Source organism: Idiotropiscis lumnitzeri, chromosome 17 (genome assembly GCF_059441095.1).
Source record: "Idiotropiscis lumnitzeri isolate Australia: NSW breed Sydney's pygmy pipehorse chromosome 17, RoL_Ilum_1.0, whole genome shotgun sequence".
Classification (NCBI taxonomy): Eukaryota; Metazoa; Chordata; class Actinopteri; order Syngnathiformes; family Syngnathidae; genus Idiotropiscis; species Idiotropiscis lumnitzeri.
This window is the reverse complement of record NC_142407.1, coordinates 16,664,167-16,686,601: the sequence shown is the minus strand read 5'-3', so window position 1 is coordinate 16,686,601 and position 22,435 is coordinate 16,664,167. Positions and strand designations below refer to the sequence as shown.

Sequence of the window (22,435 nt, the reverse complement as noted above, 5' to 3'; positions counted from 1 at the left end):
ATCCATGGTGTGCTTCAGCCCCAAATAAAGACTTTGTTGTTCTCCCAATGTCAGTGCAGGGCCGAGAAAGCGTTTTTCTTTGGCTGTTGTTTGAGAAAAGAGTTCAATGGGGAACGTTTGTGGGAATGTCATGTTTGTACGCTGTACTGTGAACATGACAGCAGCTTTGGCGTCTCCCCATTCAAGGTTACGCCCCGCAAATTTGTCATTTTTTCATGAACAGTTTTCTCATAATGAACATGGAAAAGTACAACTTCATTTCCTTCCGTTGTTTGTGTCTTTCAAATTGGATTTTCAGATACCATTTGTTTTTTTAAATGCAATGCCCGTCATTGAAAAACTTCAAGACATTTATGTCGGGTTCAAGCGGATTGCAACGCACCGCCAATTCAGGTTCCACTTTTAATTGCCTTTTCAAAACGGTATATTTGTCAGATCGCCAACGACAACGCACATGGTCGTCCCCTCGAATGTATTTTGCTCACACAGCAGATGTCGACACGTTCTTCTACAACGGAAACCTCAAGTCAGTGCAAGCAGAAGACAACGAAATGAGAAAGAAAAGTGAGCTGGCTCGACATCCATTTCATTTTCAGTTAGGCACAAAGTCAGAAAGCTCACACTTTGACCGTCCTCGCTCGTTAAGGCGTACCTAATGGCGTTTTAAGACCTTGTGAAGAGGAGAATGCGAGCTCGACATGATTTCAAAGAAAGTCGCATTTTCAAACCAAGCACGCCTGGCCTCTCTGCATGTTTTTTTTCCCTCAAGTTTCAACAGCTACAAGAAAATGCACATTTGCATGATTCCTAAGTTACATTTTGACGCACACGCACACACATACGGAGGGGCAAGCTTGGATGTTGCATGGCACATTCTCATGCTTCACCCAAACAATACGAGACGCAGTTAAAACAGTCCGGCGGCTTCGACATTTGCAGAAGAGGAGCTGGACAAAGCATCCTCGCATACGGGTAATAAACATTCCAGTGATAATTTCCATCTGTATATACTCCATCTCAATATGCTGATAGCAAGTATTCACAGTGGCTCTCAAATAACATGACAAGAGGAAGTTTGTAGACTAAACAAGAGCATTGAGAGTCTGAGTGGGTGTTTGAAACGCAATGGATGGAAGGATCTTGAAGAGCTGCCTGGACGTTAGTTGGCACTGAGGAGAAGCAGTCAGCCTCTTTTTAAACACACCTCGTTAGCAGTGGACACAAAAAAAAAACTCAGTCAGGTAAGGTAGAGGGAAGAGCACGGTCAGGATAAATCCAATCCGATACGTGCCTCTGTCCAGTGCTGATTTGACCCCCCAAAAAAGTGCAAGGAAGAATCCAGAAAGCAAAACAAAGATTTCCCCCCAAAACACATGATGATGATGATTATTATTCGTCTTGCAGGAAACAGCTAAAGCTCTAAAAGCTGCCGTTTGGCGTCGGGAGAACTTGCACAGGACGGCTGCTACAAGGTTGCGGAAGGAAGCCGTTCTTTCCTGCCATTGTGTGTCTTCAAGGGGGCCACCATCCCTTTCCCGGCGCTCACACACACACGGTCGGCTCACACACACACACACACACACACACACGCACGGTCGGCGCTCTCTTTTTGCTTTCATGAATGAGCATCCCTTCCTAAAACGTGAGTACAGTACGACTAAGAAGCAAGAGGTTGGCCTCCTTTTCCTTGTCTGGTTTGCACACTAGAATGGAACGCTACTCTTCACGCACACACGCTCTCGAAGATGCAATGTGTACACTTGGGGTCCATTTTCACATCAACATGCTGATCAGTCGTCACCGAAGATGAGGAGCGCCGCTCAGCCCGGCTTGTCGAGCATTCGAAGCAAAGTACAGTAAGAGATGCACGCGCACGCCACGAAAAGATCACTCGGGCGTTGCGCAATGTCAGGGCTTTTAAAGAGTCTGTTTGCATACACCTTCCTGGACTTCCTGTCTGCGGAGGACGCGCACACGCGACGTGATCGTTCTGCTGACGGTTGTTGCCGGCGGCGGCGCTAACACGGTTTGTTGACGTTGCACAGAAGCTCGGTGACTTTGATGAGGCGCGCCACCGTGCTCTGCGACTCTTCCTGCAGCCGCCGGTTGTTCTGCCGCAGGCTCTGCACCTCGGCCTGCAGCACCGCCTTGTCCTCCTTCTCCTGGAAGACACGGGCACACAAAGAAAAAACAAAAGGCCGTCTCTCAGATGGCTGCGTGTGGCAGGAACGGAAAGGGTTGAGGGGGCGAAAACCTGGATTATGGATGATACCGTCAAGTCAAACGTTTCCAATTGTGACAATTTGGGGCCGACGCTTACAAAAAGACGTGAGGCTTATATGCTCAAAGCTGAAATGGAGCCAATGAAAGCATTTCCTCTTGATTTTGCCGTTGATTCCCATTCACATCCATGGAAAAGTCTCCATAAATAGCGCACGTGTACTCGTGACCCGAAGCATGAGGTACACCCGCACGATCGCCGAACGTGCATTACTAATTGAAGGACGTAATCAAGTGCGCTGCGTCGTGCGGTGAAGCGTTTCCTATTTTGTTCACCGCACGTCAGTCAATCGATCGAACACAGCTCCAATGAGGATGCATTGCAGATGAAGTAACGCTTCAACAAATATCAGGCTTCACGTGTGTCAAATAGCGTATCGCACATTATTTCACAACATACAGGGTTTGGCGACAACTGCGCTATTCCATTCATTCCTCGTCAAACATTAAAATATGAACGCGGCTCATCATTTGCCGTCAATGATTCCAACCCAATGGATTTCGGGAACCGAGCAGTAAATCAATTGGACGAGAAAGTCACCCGCCGAATGAGTCAAAATTGAAAAGAGTCACAGTTGCTGTCCCAGTCAAGAACTTTTATCAATGACTTTTCATATAAATTATCGGGAGGAATAAAACTTTTGTACACACACACAGAGTTGACACACATTCTGCACAGTATTGACAATTCTCAATGCAAGGCAACTATGCGTTCAAGCAGCAATTTGCCGAAAGAAAAACAGTCCATCGGAAATCTTCCGGCTCAACGCATACAAATTGCCGCACAATTTTCCACATGAAGATCACAAGGACTCGGTTCAACCAAATGAAAACGCAAAATACAGCTTTCGGTGGGTTTTCAATGGCGGCAGATTTTACAGTACGAGTGCAAAAAAAAAACAACAACAAAAAAAAAGAACAGCGTTTGTATTAAATCTCCGCACCGAGTCGGCTGCCTCTTTACGAAAGCTTGTTGCATTGGCTGGAAGGCCTTAAACATGTCGACAAGAAAGAAAATCACCTTCGACCCACCAATTTGAAAACGTTTGCTCCCACCCAAAAACTAAGAGCCAACATGGAAAATCAAAGCACCTTTTGCAGGTCATCCTGCAGCTTCTTCAGCATGACCTCCAGCTGTGACACTTTCTCCTCCAGGTGGCCTGGAGAGTCACTGCGGCACATACAAGCGGTGACAAGTCAGTAAGAAGTGACCTACGATTGATGGTACAAAAATGCTCGTGCGCATCACCTCACTTATTTGGGCTAATATGCTAGCTAATACTTTTGATGAGGATCGTGCGTTTTTGTCGTGGTTTACGTAAGGTGGCTTGTTGACATGCAGTTGTAAGATCTATATGTCAGCCGTTTGCTTTTCTTACATCCTAGCTAGCTAGCTAGCACCGGAACTGAATGTGATTCATTTGAGCGTGTGTGCGCATGCGGCAAGAAGGTTCTCCCACTGATGCGGACAAAAACGAGACAATCTGTCCCGAGATAGTGAAATCGGGACAATATTTGTTGCGCAGCAACCGTTGACCCACCTTTCCTTTGTGTTCAGCTTGCCGTCCGTCTCCGATCCTGATTGGTCTCCAGCTTTACGATCTGCGACAACGGACGCATTTGATTACATCAAACCAACAAGGCGTCCGATATCAAGTTTTTACGCAAAATTAGGTGCATCCGCAAAAAATGCGTATCAACCTTATCGAGCTTGTTAACCTTTGTGCGGTTTTCACATTTTGCAAACTCTTCTTTCATCATTAGCGTCTGCCATCGACTTTGAAATAAGGCAGTCTAACTGAATTTCAAGAGTGTGCACGTAGGAACAGCTTTACTGATTGCCATCACCTCCTTTTGTTTTTTTTAACAACACACACTATCAGTGAGCATGAAGATGTCATTAGCTGGCCTCCTGAAGATGTTTTGACATTCACATGACGGAACGGTTAAATAGTTGCTCACCCTCGCGTGACAGAGCCTCGAGGATGCTGCGGCAGGCGTTGGCCAGGTCAGCAATGGACTGCCACTCTTCTTCGGTAGAATCCGTCGTCTCTGAGAGAACTGAGAGCAGCGATTTCAGATCAGTACAGCTGCAGCGTGAAACACGCGCTAATAGGATGCATCTGGGGCGACAGCCAGCACTTTTCTCATGCTCTCATTTTGACTTTCAACTTTCTGGGGAGCAAAAGAAGGCCACCACAAGGTGGCGCTGCTGCGTAAATGCCAGCTGGTTTCAGCTAAACTGCTTGATGCTTCTGCAGATGTTTTAGCCCAGTCTAGACTCAATGTAGGGCAATTCAGTTTGAATACAAAATGAGGAATTTAATGATCAAGTACCGTTTTTTTTTTTTACAGTATTGCCATTATAAAAGGACAAAAACAATGCTTGTGATTCTTCAGAAGGCAAAAATAATCCTGGGTTTTATTGACCCGCCACACACACATATGATCATAAATCTGCAGAGTGGGTGTCCACTCATGGCTGTTAAATGGTGAGGTTGATGGTCTCAGCGGAGGCACAGCAGATGGCATTTGGAGTGTGTCTTGAGCTAAAACTCCGCCCCTCCCGCCACCCATCTGTCCCCCTTTTCATCCCAGCCCTGGCAGGGGGTGATAGCAGATTAGCGGAAAAAGGGGGCAGGATGGACGGAAGGGTAGGAGGAAGGACAAAGGGGATGCAGTGGGGAGCAGAGGGATGATGAAGATGAAAAAAAGCGCTTTAACACAGAAAGGATATGAAAAGAGGAATAGGTCAATGGAGGCACAAATCAAGCAGAGATGTTTTCTTATTGTTCTATTTGGGCATGATTGGAGCAGCTTCGTTTGAGTCCATGCTCGGGGTCATAATATAATGTGTTTGAACGCATGAGATGTCCAAAAAAAGTTTCGAATTGTCTCCCTTTACAATCATCAAAATGTTTTTTTTTAATACAGCTCTTATACGAAAAACGACCAGTTTGTGGGTGTACCTAATGTTGTGTCCGATGAGTGTGTGTGTGTGTGTGTGTTCCATTCATCGGCGTCTTACTCTTGGTGATGGAGTTGTGAAGACTTAAGGCTCGTGAGTTCCTCTCAGCTCGATCCACGCATGACAACCTCGAGGAGGAGAGCGACGAGTCGCTCGCTGAAGCTTTGTCGTCACCAAAGTCCGCAATGAACTACAGAAGCAAAACAAAACAAAAAGAGAGATGAGGGCGGGGGCCAGGACTGAACAGACATTTGTAACACGTTCCTCTCTCAAGGTCACCTGTTCGTCCTCCAGGGCAAGTTTGGGCTTGACTTCCAGTATGAGATCAGGCGTGGCATCTCTCAGATCGCCGGCATTCTCGTAGATGTTTCGCTCCTCTTCCGAGGACACGTCGTCATAAATGTGTCTGGAAGCGAAAGCGATGCGGCGTGGGAGGGAAGAAAAAAAGAAAAACTCATTTGGCTTGGTGACATTTGGATGCACGGCAGACGTCAGAGGTCAATGGAATTTGAAGCACTCAAACACGTAATCGGCAGGATTGCGGTTTCCCGAACACGCTCCGTTTAAAGAATCTTTTTGGGAAAAAAATGCACTCATTTTGTTCGACAGGACTTCAAAAATCATTCACGACTTTATTCGTACATAGTTTGGAATTCTCTTTTGCATAAAATCAACCAGCAAAAAGCTAATCTGTAGAAAGCGGGTGTGGGCAAACTACGGCCCGGGGGCCACATGCGGCCCGTTGAACATTTTTAACTTGAAAGAAATGAAATGAATCAACCTGGTTTGTGTTTTATTTTCTAAATGCCGTGCTTTTTCAAAGACATTGATATTGTTGTAATGTTTTTGTTCACTTTCATTTCAGATTCAATGCCTTTTTTTTCTTTGATGAGGTGAGGTGAGCGAAACACTCCATCCATCTGCTCCCGGTCCGGCCCCCTCCGTCAAATTTTAGAAGCGAAAGTTTGCCCACGCCTGGTCTAAAGCAATGTTTATCGAGCTTTGACTCTTTTCACATTTGGAACATAATCATGCAATCATAGTTGCGAAGGACAAGAAAGGTCGAGACTCGATTGGTGACTTCGCAACCTGAAGCAATTCCCTCGAGCGATTGTTTCAAAGACTCACCCCTCACGGAATTGGCTGAAGGCTGAATGCCTCTCTAACGAGAAGCTGCGCGTGAGCTGGGAGCCCTCCTGGTCCTGATTGGTGGTTTGGTCCTGCAGGGAAGTGGCCCGTAACAAGGGCAGGCTCGGTGGCACCAGGAGCGAGTCCGCAACAGCTCCCTCACTGCGACCTTGACGATCGTCTGACCCGTCCCCTTCCACCGTGCCCGGCTCAGCGATGCTGTCCCCCTTTGGCTGCTCGTCCTCCTCTTCCTTCCGCTCATCAAGCACCCAGGCCTCGCCGGACTTACACTCCGCGTCCTTGATTGCTTTCTGGTACAGCTCAGAGAAGCTCCTGAAGAGCACAAAGAAATCAAATCAAGCTGTCGTTCCTCCTCGCTCCCTCGATTTTCAAATCGTCCAAATCATTCCACCTGCGCGGTTTCCCGTTCTCGTCTGGCGGGATGACGGTGATGTGGATCTTGTGCGCCGTGCGCAGCAGCCTGGTCCTCTCCTCCGTGCTGAGGTGGACCAGGGAGTGGCCGCACAGGCGCACCACGCGAGCCCACAGTTGCAGGCCGCCGCTCTCGGCATAGCAGAAGCGCTGCAGCTCCGTCACAAAACCCTCCTCGTTCATCAGGAACCCGGGCTGGCCCACGCCGTCACGTAGCGGCGTGACCTCCAGGGCCTCGCACCCCCGGGTAACCAACTGCAGATGAAAGGATCGCGCAGACCGTCATTATTCTTACAACCCTGGTAGAAATGATGCAGTTCTACTGCTTCTTAGTCAGTCATCAAGGGTCCATTTTGAACATTCACTTGTGAGAGCGCAAACGGTTCCTTGTCTGATCAAACGTGACGCGAGTGACTCATAATGTGATGATCACCCACCTCCAGCCTCTGCACCACCTCTCTCAAATCCTCAGCCTGGCTCTCCATCGCGCTGATGGACACCGAGTCGCCGCGCTCATAGAAGATGTCCAAGCAGGGCCTGCCGTATTTGGTTTGGGCCAGCGCCTTCCAGCCGATGACGTCCCTGCAGGAGCAGTTAAACACCACCCTGCGCGTGCACCTCTCGATGAGCACCACCGACTCAGCTGAGACGCCCAGCAGGCAAGGCAACCGGAGCTCTCCCGCCTCGCCTTCCTCCCCGCCGTCGGCCATCACGGCCCATACGAGCGCCCCGGCACTGTGCAGCTCCGCCCCCTTGGCGCCCTTCAGCTTGTCTTTGCGCTTGCCTCCTAAGGAGAGCAGCGGGAACTTGGTGGAGGAGTCGATGGGCGTCGTGGTCACGTAGTTTTCAGCTAAGTCCTTCAAGTATTCTTGTCGCGTGCGGGTGGCCATGGAGCGGAACTTTTCAGACTTCTCTGCGGCGTTCTCAGCATTGACTGCCTTGGCCAGGAGGAAGTCTCGGAAGGCCGGCGAGCGAGGGAAGAGAGCGCCCTTTGGGAAGAGTGGGCCAAATAATGGCATGTCTTTAGAGCGGGTCACCGCCACCCTGAGAGGGGAAGACAGACGCAGAGGTGGCATTTCCTATTTGCCGTCGAGAGGTTTGTGTGCAACCCTTCAGGTCGATTAACATTTTTGCAACACACATCACTGCTCAATTTTCATTTAGCGCTTCGATGAATTCATTGACCAAAATATGAACGACATTATAAAGGATGCGAAATGCTTGACAGTTAGATCTCGTGAGCGATTGATGTTCATGGTGGCGCTAATGACGGAAACGGAGCGCATTACAAAGGCACGGCATCAGACCTGTAATAGGTGTCGTCTGTGCAGGGCTCGTGAACCTGAACAATGATGAAGACGTGTTGGAAGTGGGAGCGGATGGACTTTGGCGTGAAGGGCAACGCGCCCGGCTCCTGGAACACCATGGTTACAATGTCGTTGCCGATGTGGCGTTTCCTCAGCAGCTAAAAATGAGGTCAGTTAGGATCGATAGACAAACATGACAAACTCTACTCCAGAAGTTTTTCTCTCTCTCTCGCTCCCTGACATCAAATGTTTCAAAGTACAGCAAAAATGAAGAAACTGGCATCCAAGTGCCTTGTGAGAGTTGAAGCATACTTGATGTATTCAACAATGCAGCCTGCAGATGCTCATGTAAGACGACCATTAAACAAGCAAAGTCTTTTTGTCTTTATATGAGCCGGTCCATTTTGGGCATTAACATTGGAATCACCAGATTGCACGAGAATCCCACCATTTTTCAGCAACGAGGCGACTCTGTTCCCGGTGAGAGTGAACACACCGGGGGGCGGGATTTTCATGTCATTCTTTTTCTTTGAGCGACTGTAACGGTCTTTAGAAATTGTGATTCATGGCGCTTCATGTTTCTGTCTTATCAAAATGATCCATCTATGCGCTTTAGTTGTACCTGTTGGGTGTTGTTGGCTGTGTAGGGCAGCATGGTGGACACATGGAACATAATCTCATAGTCCTGATAGCGTGTGTAGAGGGAATGCGTCCCCGTCGAGTCGGCTGCGCAAGTACGAGAAAAACATGCCATGTAAAGAAGTCGGAAGATCGTGGTTTGGAAAGCCACGGCGAATGATGGTCAAATGATGAGTTTAGTCGTCATAATCTTACACCGATGCCCTCCTGAGAGGGCCTTTTGTAATCAAACGTGAGCGACAAACATGGGAGTGTTTTCACTCACTCTTGTTGTCCAGCTGAGCTCGGTATTTCTCCCAGCCCTTCAGTCGCACACGATCACCCAAAAGATCCAAAAACTCTTCAAACGCCGGCCCGGAGCTCTCGTTGTTGTACATGTCTTCTTCGGAGCTCTGGCCAGCTCGGCAGTACATGACGCCGACCTTTCGCTGGAAATTTAACTAAAGTCCAAGACAAAAAAAAAAAATAGAGAGAACGCTTTACGATGAATCATAATCGGATGTAAATCGTTTTCTTGCAATAACAGCATCAAGCCTCTGACCTGCTGACATCATCAAACAATTGGCGATGCCTTTCTAGGCTGCTTAGGAATAATTGTCTCTCTGGCGTGCCTTGACAACCAAGCCGTTTCGAATTTGACTGGACTGTGACAGAATACTTGAGAAAAGTGTGATTTGGCGCTATGAGGAAAAAGTAACATTTTAAATATCGCAGTTCCGAAATATATGCAGCATCTCCTTTTGATCTGGACATTGACTATGTCAGACCTTCCGCTTATTGATGAACTCCTTGGCTGTTTGGGCATTGTGTCGTGAGTCGATTATCTGGCTGCATGATGAAGGATCTCTCAATCAATTGCGTCTGCCATGCTCCATCAACGGAGATGTGCAAGTCATTCATTTAGTGCTCAATCCGTTCTTACATTTTAGCCAGATTCCTCACATTCAAAATTATGAATGCTAAAAAAGTCAAAGGAATTTTTTTCTTCAATCAGGTATGTAATGTTGTCATTTAAAAGCTTGGTGGAGGTCTCCTCTTTTAGCCAACAGATTTTCTTTATATAACAATGACCAAATGACCAAATAGCCTGATCAGAACAAATCCCCAAATGCTTTAAATGGAGCCAAGGGAAAAAAAAACGTCATCCACATATCCGCAAGATAATCAAAGCAATCTGAATATGTTCCCTGCGATGTAACGTCTATTTAAATTCTGCCAAAGGCACAACCTGAATGAAAGTCATATTTTTCCATCAGAATGCTTACCCCCTGTTCATCCAGCTTGAGCAAAGTATCGCGGACCTTGGGGGAGTTTGAGGCCAAGCGAAGGCAATGTAGGTTGAGATCGGGCATGATGAACTCCAGCAGCCGCTTCGGAGACAAGCCTCGAGGGGTTGCGTGACGAGCGGCCGAGGGAACGGACTCTTCCAAGATGGACCCTCGCAGTGTCTTCATCTGAGGAGGCAAGTCTCATGTTCCATCTTCGGCTCATCGCAAAATGAGCACGAGGGAATTCTATGCATACCTCTGTGGTGCGAAAGATGATTCTGTAATTGTACTGAGCTCCACTGGTGCCTTCCTTTTCCTCCCTGCGGAAACTGATGGCCACCGGCCCGAGGCGATCGTCCATGCCAAAGAAATTCTGATGTTCTGGATTGAAAATACAAACAATATAAAAAGGAATGCATTATTGATTCATCAATGTTCATCATTGTGGTGATATACTTTGTAATTTGTGCGCAAGAGAAGAACTTCTCATTGCTCGAGGGTTTCCATAAGTGACCGGTGAGTGTTTAACGTGTTGAATTCCTTTCTGCTGTTTCTTACCTTTCATGTAGAAATATTTGCGATAATAATGAGCCCCCAAATCTGCATGTTCTATAAAATAGTTGCTTTTGCCCTGCTGCTGGATGTGACTTTCTCTGGGCTCCTCCAGGACTGAGGCGGCATCGTTGGGGGTTCGCGGGCTCAGCCACAGCCCCCGCCTGGCCGGGCATTGGCCCAGGCCAACCTGCTCCTCCCCCCCCGTCTCATTCCGGAAGTGGGGGCAGCTGAGCAGGAGCTCGTTGTCGTTGCCGTCACCTTCATCCAGCAGCAGGGACTGCTCGGGGTCGTCCGTGCCGCCCGGTGCGGGCGAGGAGGGCGTACCCTGGGAGAGGGGCCGCATCTGGGAGGCAGCGGAGGCCCCCGAGGTGATATTCTTTTTGCGTCCGATGCTGTCTCTGTTGGTGGCGGCCTCGGTGAGGTCAAAGAGGATGCTCTGAACGTCATAATGGGCAAAGTTCCTTACCCAAGCACCGCCCCCGATGTTATCAAAAGGACCAGGCTGAGGGATTTGAGGTTTGGACTTCTTGCTCAGACCTTCAGGCTTGGGCGGCTTTGCAGGTTTTGGGGAGTCCCCTGCGGCAGACGACAAGCCTCGGAAAAAGCCGTCGGGTTCTGGTGGGTTGCCTTGGAGTCCTAAAAGTAGGAAGGGATCTTTAAAGCGGAGAGCATTTGGGCTGAGGGGCCCGTGGTTTGCAGTTCCTCCGTCCTGGACTTGAGTCTGCCTCTCCAGTGAGGACAGACTGCCATACTCCCTGTGTAGCAGCAACCCAGAGTCGCCCTGCGCTCCCGCACCGACTTTCTCACCAACCGCCCGAGTAGCTTTCCCTCCGGCTTTCCCGCCAGAGTCCAAGTCTCCCAAAGTCACATCGCTGTTACTCCTCTGCATGATGTGGCCCCGGCCCACCGCGCGCAGGGTCAGGCCCGCCCGGCTCGGGGTCAGGTTGTCTCCATCCGACCCGTCTCCTTCCCTCCTGGGCGGCCACTCCACCACGCCCACCTCCCGTTTGGGATCAAAGTTGACGGCCGCGGGAGGTGGCCGCACATTCTGCCGCCGAAACTTGCGCACAAATAGGTCGTCGGACTGCATGTCGCCCGGGAAGTAACCTCCGACCCAATTATATGATCCCCGATGTGATCCGGACGTGAGACGGCAACGCTACTCAGTGAAAGCGACGCATCGGGTCCTGCTTCCAAACACTTGAGATGCTCTCAACTGCACATGCGCACGGCAGCTGTGACGTGCGGATGAATGATGAAGCCCGGAGCGCTGAGAACGGAGCCGAGGCTCAACCGGGCGTGCGGCGGGGAGTTCTGGGAGTGATCCGGGAGTTGCGAGGTGCCGCTTCCTGCAGACTACGGCGCACCATCACTGTGGCCCGATTCTTCTTCCTCTTAGACGAGGCCCTGTCTGCTCCCCCATCCACTGATTCTTCAGCGCCTACAAAGAAAGAACACATCTTGAGATTTTTCCCATTACGCTTTGACATAAAATGTGAAGAGGAAATGTGAAAGCAATGTCAGAATGTCACAAAAGTGTGACTTTTTTAAAAATGGATTTATTATCATTGGCTGTGGTGACCACTGACGGGACGAGACAAAGGTCACAGCAACATGTTGATTTTTGAAGAAACAAATCATCAACCCAGTATATTTTGTACTCATGTTGACGGATTTTGTCAATTTTATTGAATCGATGCAAAATCTAAATCTTAACCATTTTTTTCCAAATCAATAAAATGCATATTTCAAGTCGATCCACCGGGAACTATAATTACATAGAAATAAAATATTGAGTTGCCAGAGAAATTGACGTCAACAATTCTATATTTGATCAGCATATGTTTGATTTGATGTTTGACTGTTGGGCTCTTGTAGTGCAATGAAAAAAAAAAATCTCTAAATAGCTCCACAAGCCTCAATACAACCAGCCCATGAAAGTGCTTTCACTATAGACAGTCTTCGCACTGGGAGGGGTGGGGTGTCTTCCTGACTCACTGGAAGCCTGGCAACATACAATAGAAGGACACTGTCCTTTACGTTTCATCCCACATGCGCAGATGCGCAGCTGTCATTCATGCACGAGCATTAACATTTGCAGCTACTATCTCACAATGAAAAAAAATAATATTTGAACTGAGGTAGAAATGTTCTCCTATGAAGTCCTCATATAACTGCTTTTAAAAAAAACAAAAAAAAACGACAACAACAATAAACCGATAACATGAAGCTCATCTGTTTTCTCTCGTTTGACCACACTGACGTCAATAACCCAAAGCTGCAACCTGTCGCCGTTCGTAGCGGCGTGAGACTTCTTCCTGTCAAGCCTTTTTCACATGCATCGCAGGCTCTCGCGCTTGCATCCTGAAGAGCAGGTGCAGCTGTATGCACACGCACACACACCCCAGCACACACACACACACACTGTAGTGTTCAAAGAAAATACACCCCAATTATCTGCACTCTGCACTCGTATACGTTTCCTGGCCCAGGAAAAGACGCATTTACAAACAACAAAATGCAGAAGTTGTGTAACGTGTCACAATCAGCGGTTTCAGTCGCGCGGCAAGATATGCTAATGCGACGACTGCCGAGGTGTTTTCCATGCAAGCTCCTCATGAGAAGACTGAGCAGGACGTGTTGCTGACTGCACAATTGTGCGGACTGCCGATTCACATCGTCTGAGTCAGCATTTCGGGCACCCGCGGCTTTGTGTTCTGTGACTCTTCAGCGATTAGTAACATCGCTGCGGGAAACTTGATTTAATGACAACAAATCAGTGTACAGTCATCTGTGGCATAGCGTTAGTTGACCTGTGACCCTCATCAGGACAAGAGTGCTCAATCTATTTGAGCCCAAGCGCATGTGCAACATACTTTCGACTGCAAGTGGGTCCAACGAGCAGAAAGAGCGCAGCACAAAGCTACTGTGAAAGTGCCGTTGACACGGAACGTTTCTTAAGAAATTCTCAAACTCATAAATCAGCACTTGTTTCCATGACAACGTGTCCTATGCCAAGTGGAAATGTGGTATGCCATCCAACAGAACTTGGTGATTATGCCATCTCCCCCTCCCCAATTCAAATGAACCCAAAATAGAGGACACTTCCATTGACTTTTTTTTTTTTTTTTTTTGGGCAGCAGGATATGATCGTAAAAAGGTGTATCCTTTCCAAACTTGCTTGCACACCTACAAATACATTTTAGGTGCAGCCAATAGCATTGTGACAAAAAAGAACCAAACAGAGTACAATGAGAATAATGCAGGCATAACAAATACATCCCTCTTCCAAATGATTCAATGAGGGTTGTGTTTTTTCAAAGCACGTTGCCATTTTATTAATCATTCATGAACAAGCGTGTGGCACGTATTGCAAGAAGTTCAACGCAAAGAGGAACTGCGTCGTGAGCAGTACTTCCTTTTTACCTGCTTACATTCATGCATGTTCATCTGAAAGCCTCTTGAAATTTTTTACAATTTAAATGCTATATATGCAAATACCCAGGGAAACATATACGCATAGAATAGAATAGAAATCCCTTTATTGTCATTGTACTCAAGTGTGCAACGAGATTAGAACCTGAAGAAAAGACAACGGAGCTTGTTCACAGCGTCACGTTTCCTGGGATATCCGTCAGTGAGCAGTGCCGCACGAGTCTGGCTTTAACCATGCGCCCGAATATAAACGGATCAATGAATGATAGCGGCAACGGCTGAGTGGCAATAAAAAATAACTTAAGGACATGATGGGAATAAACAGTAAATGCATTTTGAAAGGCTCTCAATAATACAAGCTACAAGTGGTGCTCAGGCTTCTTCTTAGGCCGATGTATGGAATGTGTACGGCGTTATTGTCAGATGCCCTTGTTTATATAAGACGAGATGACACTTTCCGGGGTACCGCCGAGCCATGACGTTACATGATGTCGTATACTAACAGTACACTCACATGAGCTCCTCTGCGGCCAGTTCGGAGCGGATCGTGACTCCCCTCGCCATCCGAGCCGCAAGTCGACAGCCGGATCAACGTCAAGTCAACTCCGTGCTTTTAAATAAACAGGAGGAGGAAGCGCACAAAAGAATGCTCAACTTCTTGATTTTGCGGCTTCATCGAGCACACCTGCGCGCTAGAACGAGATCCGATACAAGAGCATCAAAGAAATGTTTACAGTAAGGAAACAGACGACAGCAAAGTCAGCAACCGAGCAATTTGTTTTTGTGGTGTCGTTATTCCGGCGTGTAAATGTTTGTTTCTACATGATTGAAAAAATGACCAAGCCACAAGACATCTCCTGCGAACATTTCATCAAGGATGATGATAGCATTCGGTAAGAGCGCTAAGAGGAACAGTCGCAGCCCTTGAATCTCGATGATGCGTGAAGCCTGTTTGGTTTCATCTCAAACACAAACACAAACACGCGTCACCTCAATGCTTTGCTCGTGTCGATCAGAGCGAGGCCAAAGAAAAAGACAAATCAGAAACCCGGTGAAAAAAGCCAAACCGTTTTTGGGGAAGCCGTTGTCGCTTGACGTATTTTGCAGGCCGCAAGCGTGCTTCCTGTGAAACAATTGAACCCAGAAAGGATGAGCGTCGACGGCTTGGTTTGGACTCGACGCTCACACGGCTTTAGCGGATCGTGTCACGACATATTTGCTTCTCATCTCAAAGCTTTTACAGCGGAGCAACTTGCACGTTCCATTCTCTCAATCTCACACGAGGGGCCTTCATTCCTCACTCTTAAGCACTTGACCGAAGCGGCTCAAAAGTCCAACTTCACCGGGAGTGAAAATCTGCCTCGTCAGTTTGGTTGCAGGAAATAAATAATAAAAGCGACGCTCTTTATTGATCCTATGCAACGCTGTTACATTCCATCCAGTTGCACCTCTGCATTGCTGCTCAACATTTTGACACCGGCCTGCCGTGCTGCCGATGCTTTTAGATCAAGTAAAAGTGTATTCATGTGACGGTCTGATGGTCAAATTCAGTCCCCCGCCCTCCCTTCGCAAGCCCCACCCCCTTTGGAGTCACACCGCGGACGCTAAACTGGCCGTGAAGTCGATTGCGCTGCACTCCTCTCTCGTTTTCTGCCATGCCTTGGACAATATGTCGCCAGTTTTTGCCCAGAAGAGTCAGTCGAAATAATCATCTCCCCCGAGACGTACAAACACCACCCGAGAGTGACAGACTGCAGACGGCAAAAGGTTTATTGCGGTAACCCAAATCCGGCTTTTGCGGTGTCACCACTCATCTGGGATAATAATCCATATGTACGTGTGTCACAAGCGCTGACAGAAGAATAAAATTGCAGCGCATCCGTTTAAAGGTGCCGCTAGATGCAGGATTTTATTTTCCTCACTACGGCACCTCCTGTCCGCCATTATCCTCCGGGAACGAGGAAGTAACATGCTGACTAACAAACAGATGGACAAGGAAATACAAACATTTTCGTTACGCCTGCCCCCTTAAAAAAATATTATATCATAAAACGGTGGCGTGATGCTTACAACTGAGATGCATTCAACTTCTATTTTATTTTGGCTAGATTAGAGCAGGACTCAACAACAGCAGTGCCCGCCTATCTTTTTTCCACCAGGGATCAGTTCATTTTGGCACAGCTTTTTTTGGGCAGAAAAGCAACTCTTCATCGACGACGGGAGTAGCGCAAAATCCCAATCGGAAACTAATTACTGCTGATCAACATATACAAGTAAACGTATAAATAATAACCTTTTTTTATTTCGTGCCCAATTTATCGGCATGACCGGTTCCGGGCCGCGGACCGGTAGTTGGGGATCACTGACCAAAAGTGCACAAGAATATTTGCACATTTCTTCTTCTTCTGCGTATTCCCATTTGTTGTCAATTAGTTCTGTTTTGGGTTGAGTTTTTAAAATGTTGCAAAAACATTTACTGCTGTTGTAATATCTAAGTAGAGTCCTACAAATGAACAAAAACGTCTCAAAGTGTAATCAATAGAAAAAGAAAAATGAAAAATGCACCTTGGAGATGTCAAAATGTTTTTTGGTAAGTTGGAATTTCGGAGAGAAAACTTTGCATTCCAGTAAATGTCCCATCATCTTACACCGCTGAAGTTAATCTTTTCATGAGACTTTCAGTTCTGCGTGGGTGATTTGTTTTGTGTACTTTTGTTTGGGTCCTGTTTAATGTACAAAAGCAACTTTTGAGGCCAGAAGAATGAATTTGGCCTGCCAACCTCTTGCATCAGTTAACACGCAGAGGGAAGCAAGGTGAAAGAAACTCAATGTTACTGTGGATATTAATAGCCAAGTTCCTCTTCTTATGAAGAAAGAAAAAAAAAGCCCAAGCTCAAAGCGTTGCTGAGTAAAAGCTATTGTTTCCATTGCAGCCTTCGTGCTGTCGCTAAAAGAGCGCACCTCCATTGTTTGATATGTATTTGCCACGACATCAACACAGCGCAACCACTTCCCGTGCATCTCGAAATACACGTTGCTGCAAACTGCATGTGTGTTATTTGCCGCTTCGTGTGAAATGCTGAGAGGTGCGCTAGCGTATGAAATAGTCTCCATGGATGTGGTGCACTGTCCTCGTGGGAACAGGAAGAGCGGCTGTCCCTCTGCAAATCTGCGTGTGTGTGTGTGTGTGTGTGCGCGTTTGGCTGAGGGGCAAAAATGATGGCAAGAAACGAAGCCTCGATTTCATGACTACGTCTATTATGCTGATTTTGAATTCATCGTGCAGACGGAAAAGCACTATTCTGGCTTCACTGCTGTTCTTCTGGCCCGCCCACTTCCAGAGGAAGACAAAGTGACCGCCTTTGCTCCCTCCTCGTTTACACTCGTAAAATGATCTTAAAGTGTTCATTTGTGCGTGGAAATCAATTTGTTTTTGCTTCCCGAGTGTGGGGACTGACTAAATGTTTAATGCCTCGTTTTCATTTGGAATGCTTTTTTTTTATTTGTATTTTTTCATTTTATTCGCCCCGCAGAGGGGCAATTCAGGATTTCATGTCCATTACGTTAGCAGACGGCTCAAATTGCTGTCATTATTTGAAGAAAGTGAATTCTTTGCCTCTGTGACTCTTTTGTTGACTTTCACAGGCCGTTTTTTTTTCTTTATTTTTCCAATCCCTGCTTTTGCCACAGAAATGTTGACGATAGTGCAGTGATGGACACACTCACTCATCTGAAACTCAAAGCAACTATGGCTATTACAACAAAATGAAGTCCAGAATGATTCCAATTCCAATGTAATATTCCAATAAGGTCAATCGAATATTTCTGAACCAAAGCGCCCTCATTTTCCCTCTGATTTTGACGCACCCTCTCTTTGGTGCAAATGCAGACTCTTCTCGGTGGCTTCATATAATTCAGAAGCTGTGCACCTTCTGACCTACATCTAGCATGAGCTGGCACGCTAACAATGGTGCGGCGCAAAAATCGTCTTCTGAAAGTATTCCATAAATACGTGACCGTACCTCATCCATTGATCGTACAGAGTTTCCGCGCAAACGTTAAGATGACCTTCCTTTGCTAAAGCCGGCATGTTGGTTTGGTGCAGACGGACGTTGCAGCAGTGAAACGCATCTGCTCCAGCTGCTCAGTCCTTCCGCTACGTTGCAAGTGACTTCTTTGGCATGGGGGAGAGAGAGAGAGGCAAGTGGCCGCCTAATAGAGCCCCCCCCCGTGCGTGCATTAGGCCGACAATCTATTATTCTTTCAAAAAGGTATTTTTACATGGGTCTCCGGGCAGGATGTTTTGTGCCCTTTCGATTTGCAGCTATTTGCAGGTGGTGATGTGCTCTCTTTCAACGGCTCTGAATGGCCTTGAGTGCACTTCTCCTGTGTGATGGCAACTTGAACAATGAGAAGGACGGCCACTGCACGGCCTAATGGTCCAATGGATGGATGCGGGCGGGACAATATTGAGACGACGGACAATGGCTTTCTCTCGGAGTCTTTTTCCCAAAATACTGAGGTGACAAAGTATATAAGGTCGCCATGTGTTACCTGCCGTTCATTTGAAAGTTAAATAGAAAGGTTTGTGGAGGAAGTGGAAGTTTGAGTGAACGCGCTTGCAGACATGCGCTCGCTGGCTGCAATTAGGCAGTCATCTAAAACCGGAGGGCTGTCGAAAAAAGGTTGGAGTTTGCTTTACTCGACACTGTGAGCAGTTTGCTAATGTAGCAAAATCACCTGGCCACGTCTTGACAACAAGCTTGCGAAAAAAAGAGAATGTGTTGCTCGCATTTTCCTTTCTTTTGCAGTGCAACTGCTGATTCATGAATGCAAACTATTTGTGCCGTTTTAGTCGTCACAGTGATAATAGGACCAACCATTAGACCTGATGTTTATTTCCCCTGAGTGTGACTCACTTCTACTGCAGATGATTGTCGGCACAACTTCAAATCACACTTGTCAGGTTCCTTTAGGGAGTTCAAATGAAGTGCCACGTTGGCCGCGAATAGTCATGCAACTTTCTGAGAAATGGCCATTGAGGGAGTCAAGTGTGAAAATACGCAACTTTCAGCAATGCTGTGAGTGAAGGAACACGTTTACGTTGAGGAAATACTGGAAAATAAATGAGTGGGCATCTACAGCAACAACGTGAGAAAGAATCCATGAACACAGCAAAATACAAGCACGACTCAACGATATCCATCAATGTGGTCGGAATTGCTGCGCTTTAGCCTATTTTGCCAGTCCGCACGTGACCTGGACACCCTTCCGTCATCGTCCCTCCGCTCTTGTTCATAAAATAATCGTCCTCCGTCCCTTCCTTGTCCTTTTGATGAAAGCGCTTCCGTCCTCGCATTTCACCAGTCTGCCAATGGTGAGAGAGACGCCAACAGCAACGTTTTCCTCATTCCAGTTTTGGAGGCATGCAAGGCAGCCATCGGGAGCATCTTGGGATCGGATCGAACTGCTTAAGTGTCAACCGAGATCGCATTTAGCTGCCAACACAACCACCGGGGACGATTAAGGGACGGACGAAAAACCACTTCCATCCTTGCTTAGTCTGTCCTCTTTAAAAAAAAAAAATAATTCTTTTCAACCTCCGTCCCCAGAATCTCTGCACAACACATTTGCATTTCATCTTTAGAAGTTTCTGTTTTCAAACTTTATGACCTATTATTCTTCATATCGCTTTTTAATTTTCCTATATTTAAAGGGTGTGTTGAGTTTCATATTTGCTTAACGTTACAGAGCCTCAGAATACTGAACTTTAGAGCACTACAACCTCTGTTTTTGATGAATACGCTGCTGTATTTGAATGTTGTCACGATTGTGGTAATTGGAAAGATACTGTACGTCCTTTTTTTTTTTTAAGTGGTACTTTGTGTAAAAAGTTGACTGTGCTGTTTATTTTCTTATTTTAGTTTTACTCGTAACATTTCCACCCTTTTTGTGTTTCTTTCGGTTGTAATTTGGGATCACAATATGGGTGAAGCAACTGCATCTCTTTCACAACAATTGAAATTACAAACGAATTACTGTGTAGAACAACCACAACATTAACTTGATCACGGTATGCTTTGTATATATTACTACTACAATTAAAAAATGCAGATTGCAACAAAAAAATGTGAAAAAAAAAGAAAGGAAGTTGAAACCGTTGATGCCATCCAAAGAAAACATAAGTTATTAAAAAAAAAAAAACCTAAACAGAAGTCACGCCTACAACAGTTTTGACACGAGGCTTCTTTGCAACATGATGTCAGTGCAGGCTTCACATTAATGTCTTTTTCACCTTTAGGGAGTCCTTCTATCATCTGAGGTCAAAATGGCATTTTGCGGCTTAAAATGTTCATGTCCGCCACAATGAATAGCACATAGCGCGGTGGGGGTAGGAGGGGGGCGGGGTTTGGCGTGCGGCTCAATGTAAATTAAATGCCCCGTCCTTTGAGTGGCCTGGCTTATGTAAGTGACTGCTGCTGCTGCTGTTGCTGTTGTGTCTCTATCACTGCATGCTAGGTCCTCCATCCCTGCATCTTTCCTACCTACAGCATCTATCTGAAAGCCGCAGGTCTCGCTCACACAGCCCCATCCTAAATGAAAGCGTGCAGGAGGGTGGTGGTGTTTGGGGTTGGGGGGTCCCTCCTTCTCTGTCCCACCTTGAAAACAACACCCCAATTCATTTCACCGTCATTGTCTTTGCACGCCACATGCGATGATATCGCCACAGCACCTCTAATGGTGGCAGCTCATTGTTATTGTTGTCTTTCAAAATAAGGATTAGCACCCAAATCCCATTGCTCTTGTTTTTTTTTTTTTTTGTCCATGCATGTTCCCTCCCTCCAGCCGACACAGGCTTTTTGCACTGACCATTTGACTGGGTCATAGTGCTGCTTTTTTTTTTAAGACAATTGGGCCTCACAATAGCGAGACAGGAGAGATGGGGGTAGGTGGGGGGAGGAGTAAGGCCGCTGATGAAATGCGACAAAGGTGGCAAAACTGGGTTGAATGTTGTGCAGTAATGACACACAAGGTGTCTGTGGGGGAGTGGGGGGGGCATCTTAGCTCACTCCACCGCCTCACAGTTCACACTGACAACAAAACAACAAATGGAGAGACAAAAGATGTGATGACACGAGGCATCATTTCATCCCCTCTTCGCTCATACATTGTCTGCAGGCTGGATTGTGTGCATGCCACGACACACACACGACTTGTGTGGTGCACTTCCAAACGTGCGCGCCCATTATGGTCAGAAAGAGGACACGGCCGAGGCTGGACGTGGAAGAAGGAAAGAAAAGGCTCCTACCTCCAACATTTCAGCTACGATCCACCCGGTCTCGTTTCATCCTCTTCCTCTCGGGCCGACTCCCTCCCCTTCTCTCCCGATGGCGGCATTTTTCTGCTATCTATCTCCACGCTGGGGCTCGCTCGCCTCCTCCACCTCCGCCTCCTCCACCACTTCGCTTAGTTCCTCTTGTCTGCTGCTCTCTTCCTCTGTCCCGAAATAAGAAGAAAAAAAACAGCACACAGTAACACACACTTCCCAATTTGTCTGCCTCTTTTCTGTTCGCTAAGTCAAGAGGCAGGTTGATGTGTGCTGTCCTCCTCCCTCCCTCTCTCTCTCTCTTGGGCTGATTCGATTCCATTCACATCACACTAAAGCCAACCCCCCCCCCTCTCTCTCACTCACACGCACACACGCACACGCACACACCCATACACATGCACAAACACACAGCTTAGCCCCAGTCTCCTCCCCCCTCCTGGTCTCCTTGACAGAGAGAGACAGCAGTGGTCAGCTGGAGCTTTAAAAAAAAAAAAAAACTCATACATGGAAAATGAAAGATTTTCAAATGAAGGAAATATCACTTTAACATGATAGCTTGCACATGCACGGCGGTGATGTAATGTTGACACATCCTGCAGTCAGCAGAGATTATTTTTTTCCTGCTGCTGCTTATTTATGCAACTATTCATTCGGACACGTTATCAAAAATTCACATAAATCCTGACTGGCACTGCTAAAGTTTGTTAGCAGGATAACGTCACCTTTATAATCTTTGGAATGGGAAGAAGGCATCATATTTTAGAAATTTTTATTAACCATTGACCAAGTATTTAAGACAATAACACACTGTTAACCCAAATCCTTTAAAACCAACGTATTTTCTGGTAAATTCAAATAAGTGTCAGTGTTGGTAAACTATGGTGGACAGCATGGCGCTTAGCAACGATAGGCTGGTTTGACCTTGGCGAAGGTCTTTGCTCAACCAATAATTTCTACTCGAGTTTGTTTGTTGTTTGGATTACTCGAAAAAACAAGGAAGACTGTGTTAAATTTAAGAGAGGCCCAATATAACGATGTGAACTCCTCAGATTTCTTAGTCATTATGATATACGATATATATCTTGCTGACAAA

General features: G+C 46.8%; 1 protein-coding gene across 1 annotated transcript; it reads right to left on the bottom strand.

Annotated features, from left to right (window-relative positions):
* Positions 1-986: 986 nt before the first annotated feature.
* Positions 987-21,645, bottom strand: sipa1 (signal-induced proliferation-associated 1). The gene is made up of 16 exons (XM_088278845.1): positions 21,322-21,645; positions 10,581-12,018; positions 10,279-10,403; positions 10,020-10,208; positions 9,020-9,194; positions 8,738-8,841; positions 8,116-8,273; positions 7,246-7,852; positions 6,789-7,063; positions 6,377-6,709; positions 5,528-5,654; positions 5,309-5,438; positions 4,243-4,341; positions 3,822-3,882; positions 3,373-3,451; positions 987-2,162 (listed from the first exon to the last, which is right to left on the bottom strand). Exons 2-16 carry the CDS (start codon positions 11,665-11,667, stop codon positions 2,019-2,021), a joined length of 3,693 nt encoding a protein of 1,230 aa, XP_088134971.1. The 5' UTR covers positions 11,668-12,018; positions 21,322-21,645; the 3' UTR covers positions 987-2,018.
* Between the last annotated feature and the right edge of the window lie 790 nt (positions 21,646-22,435).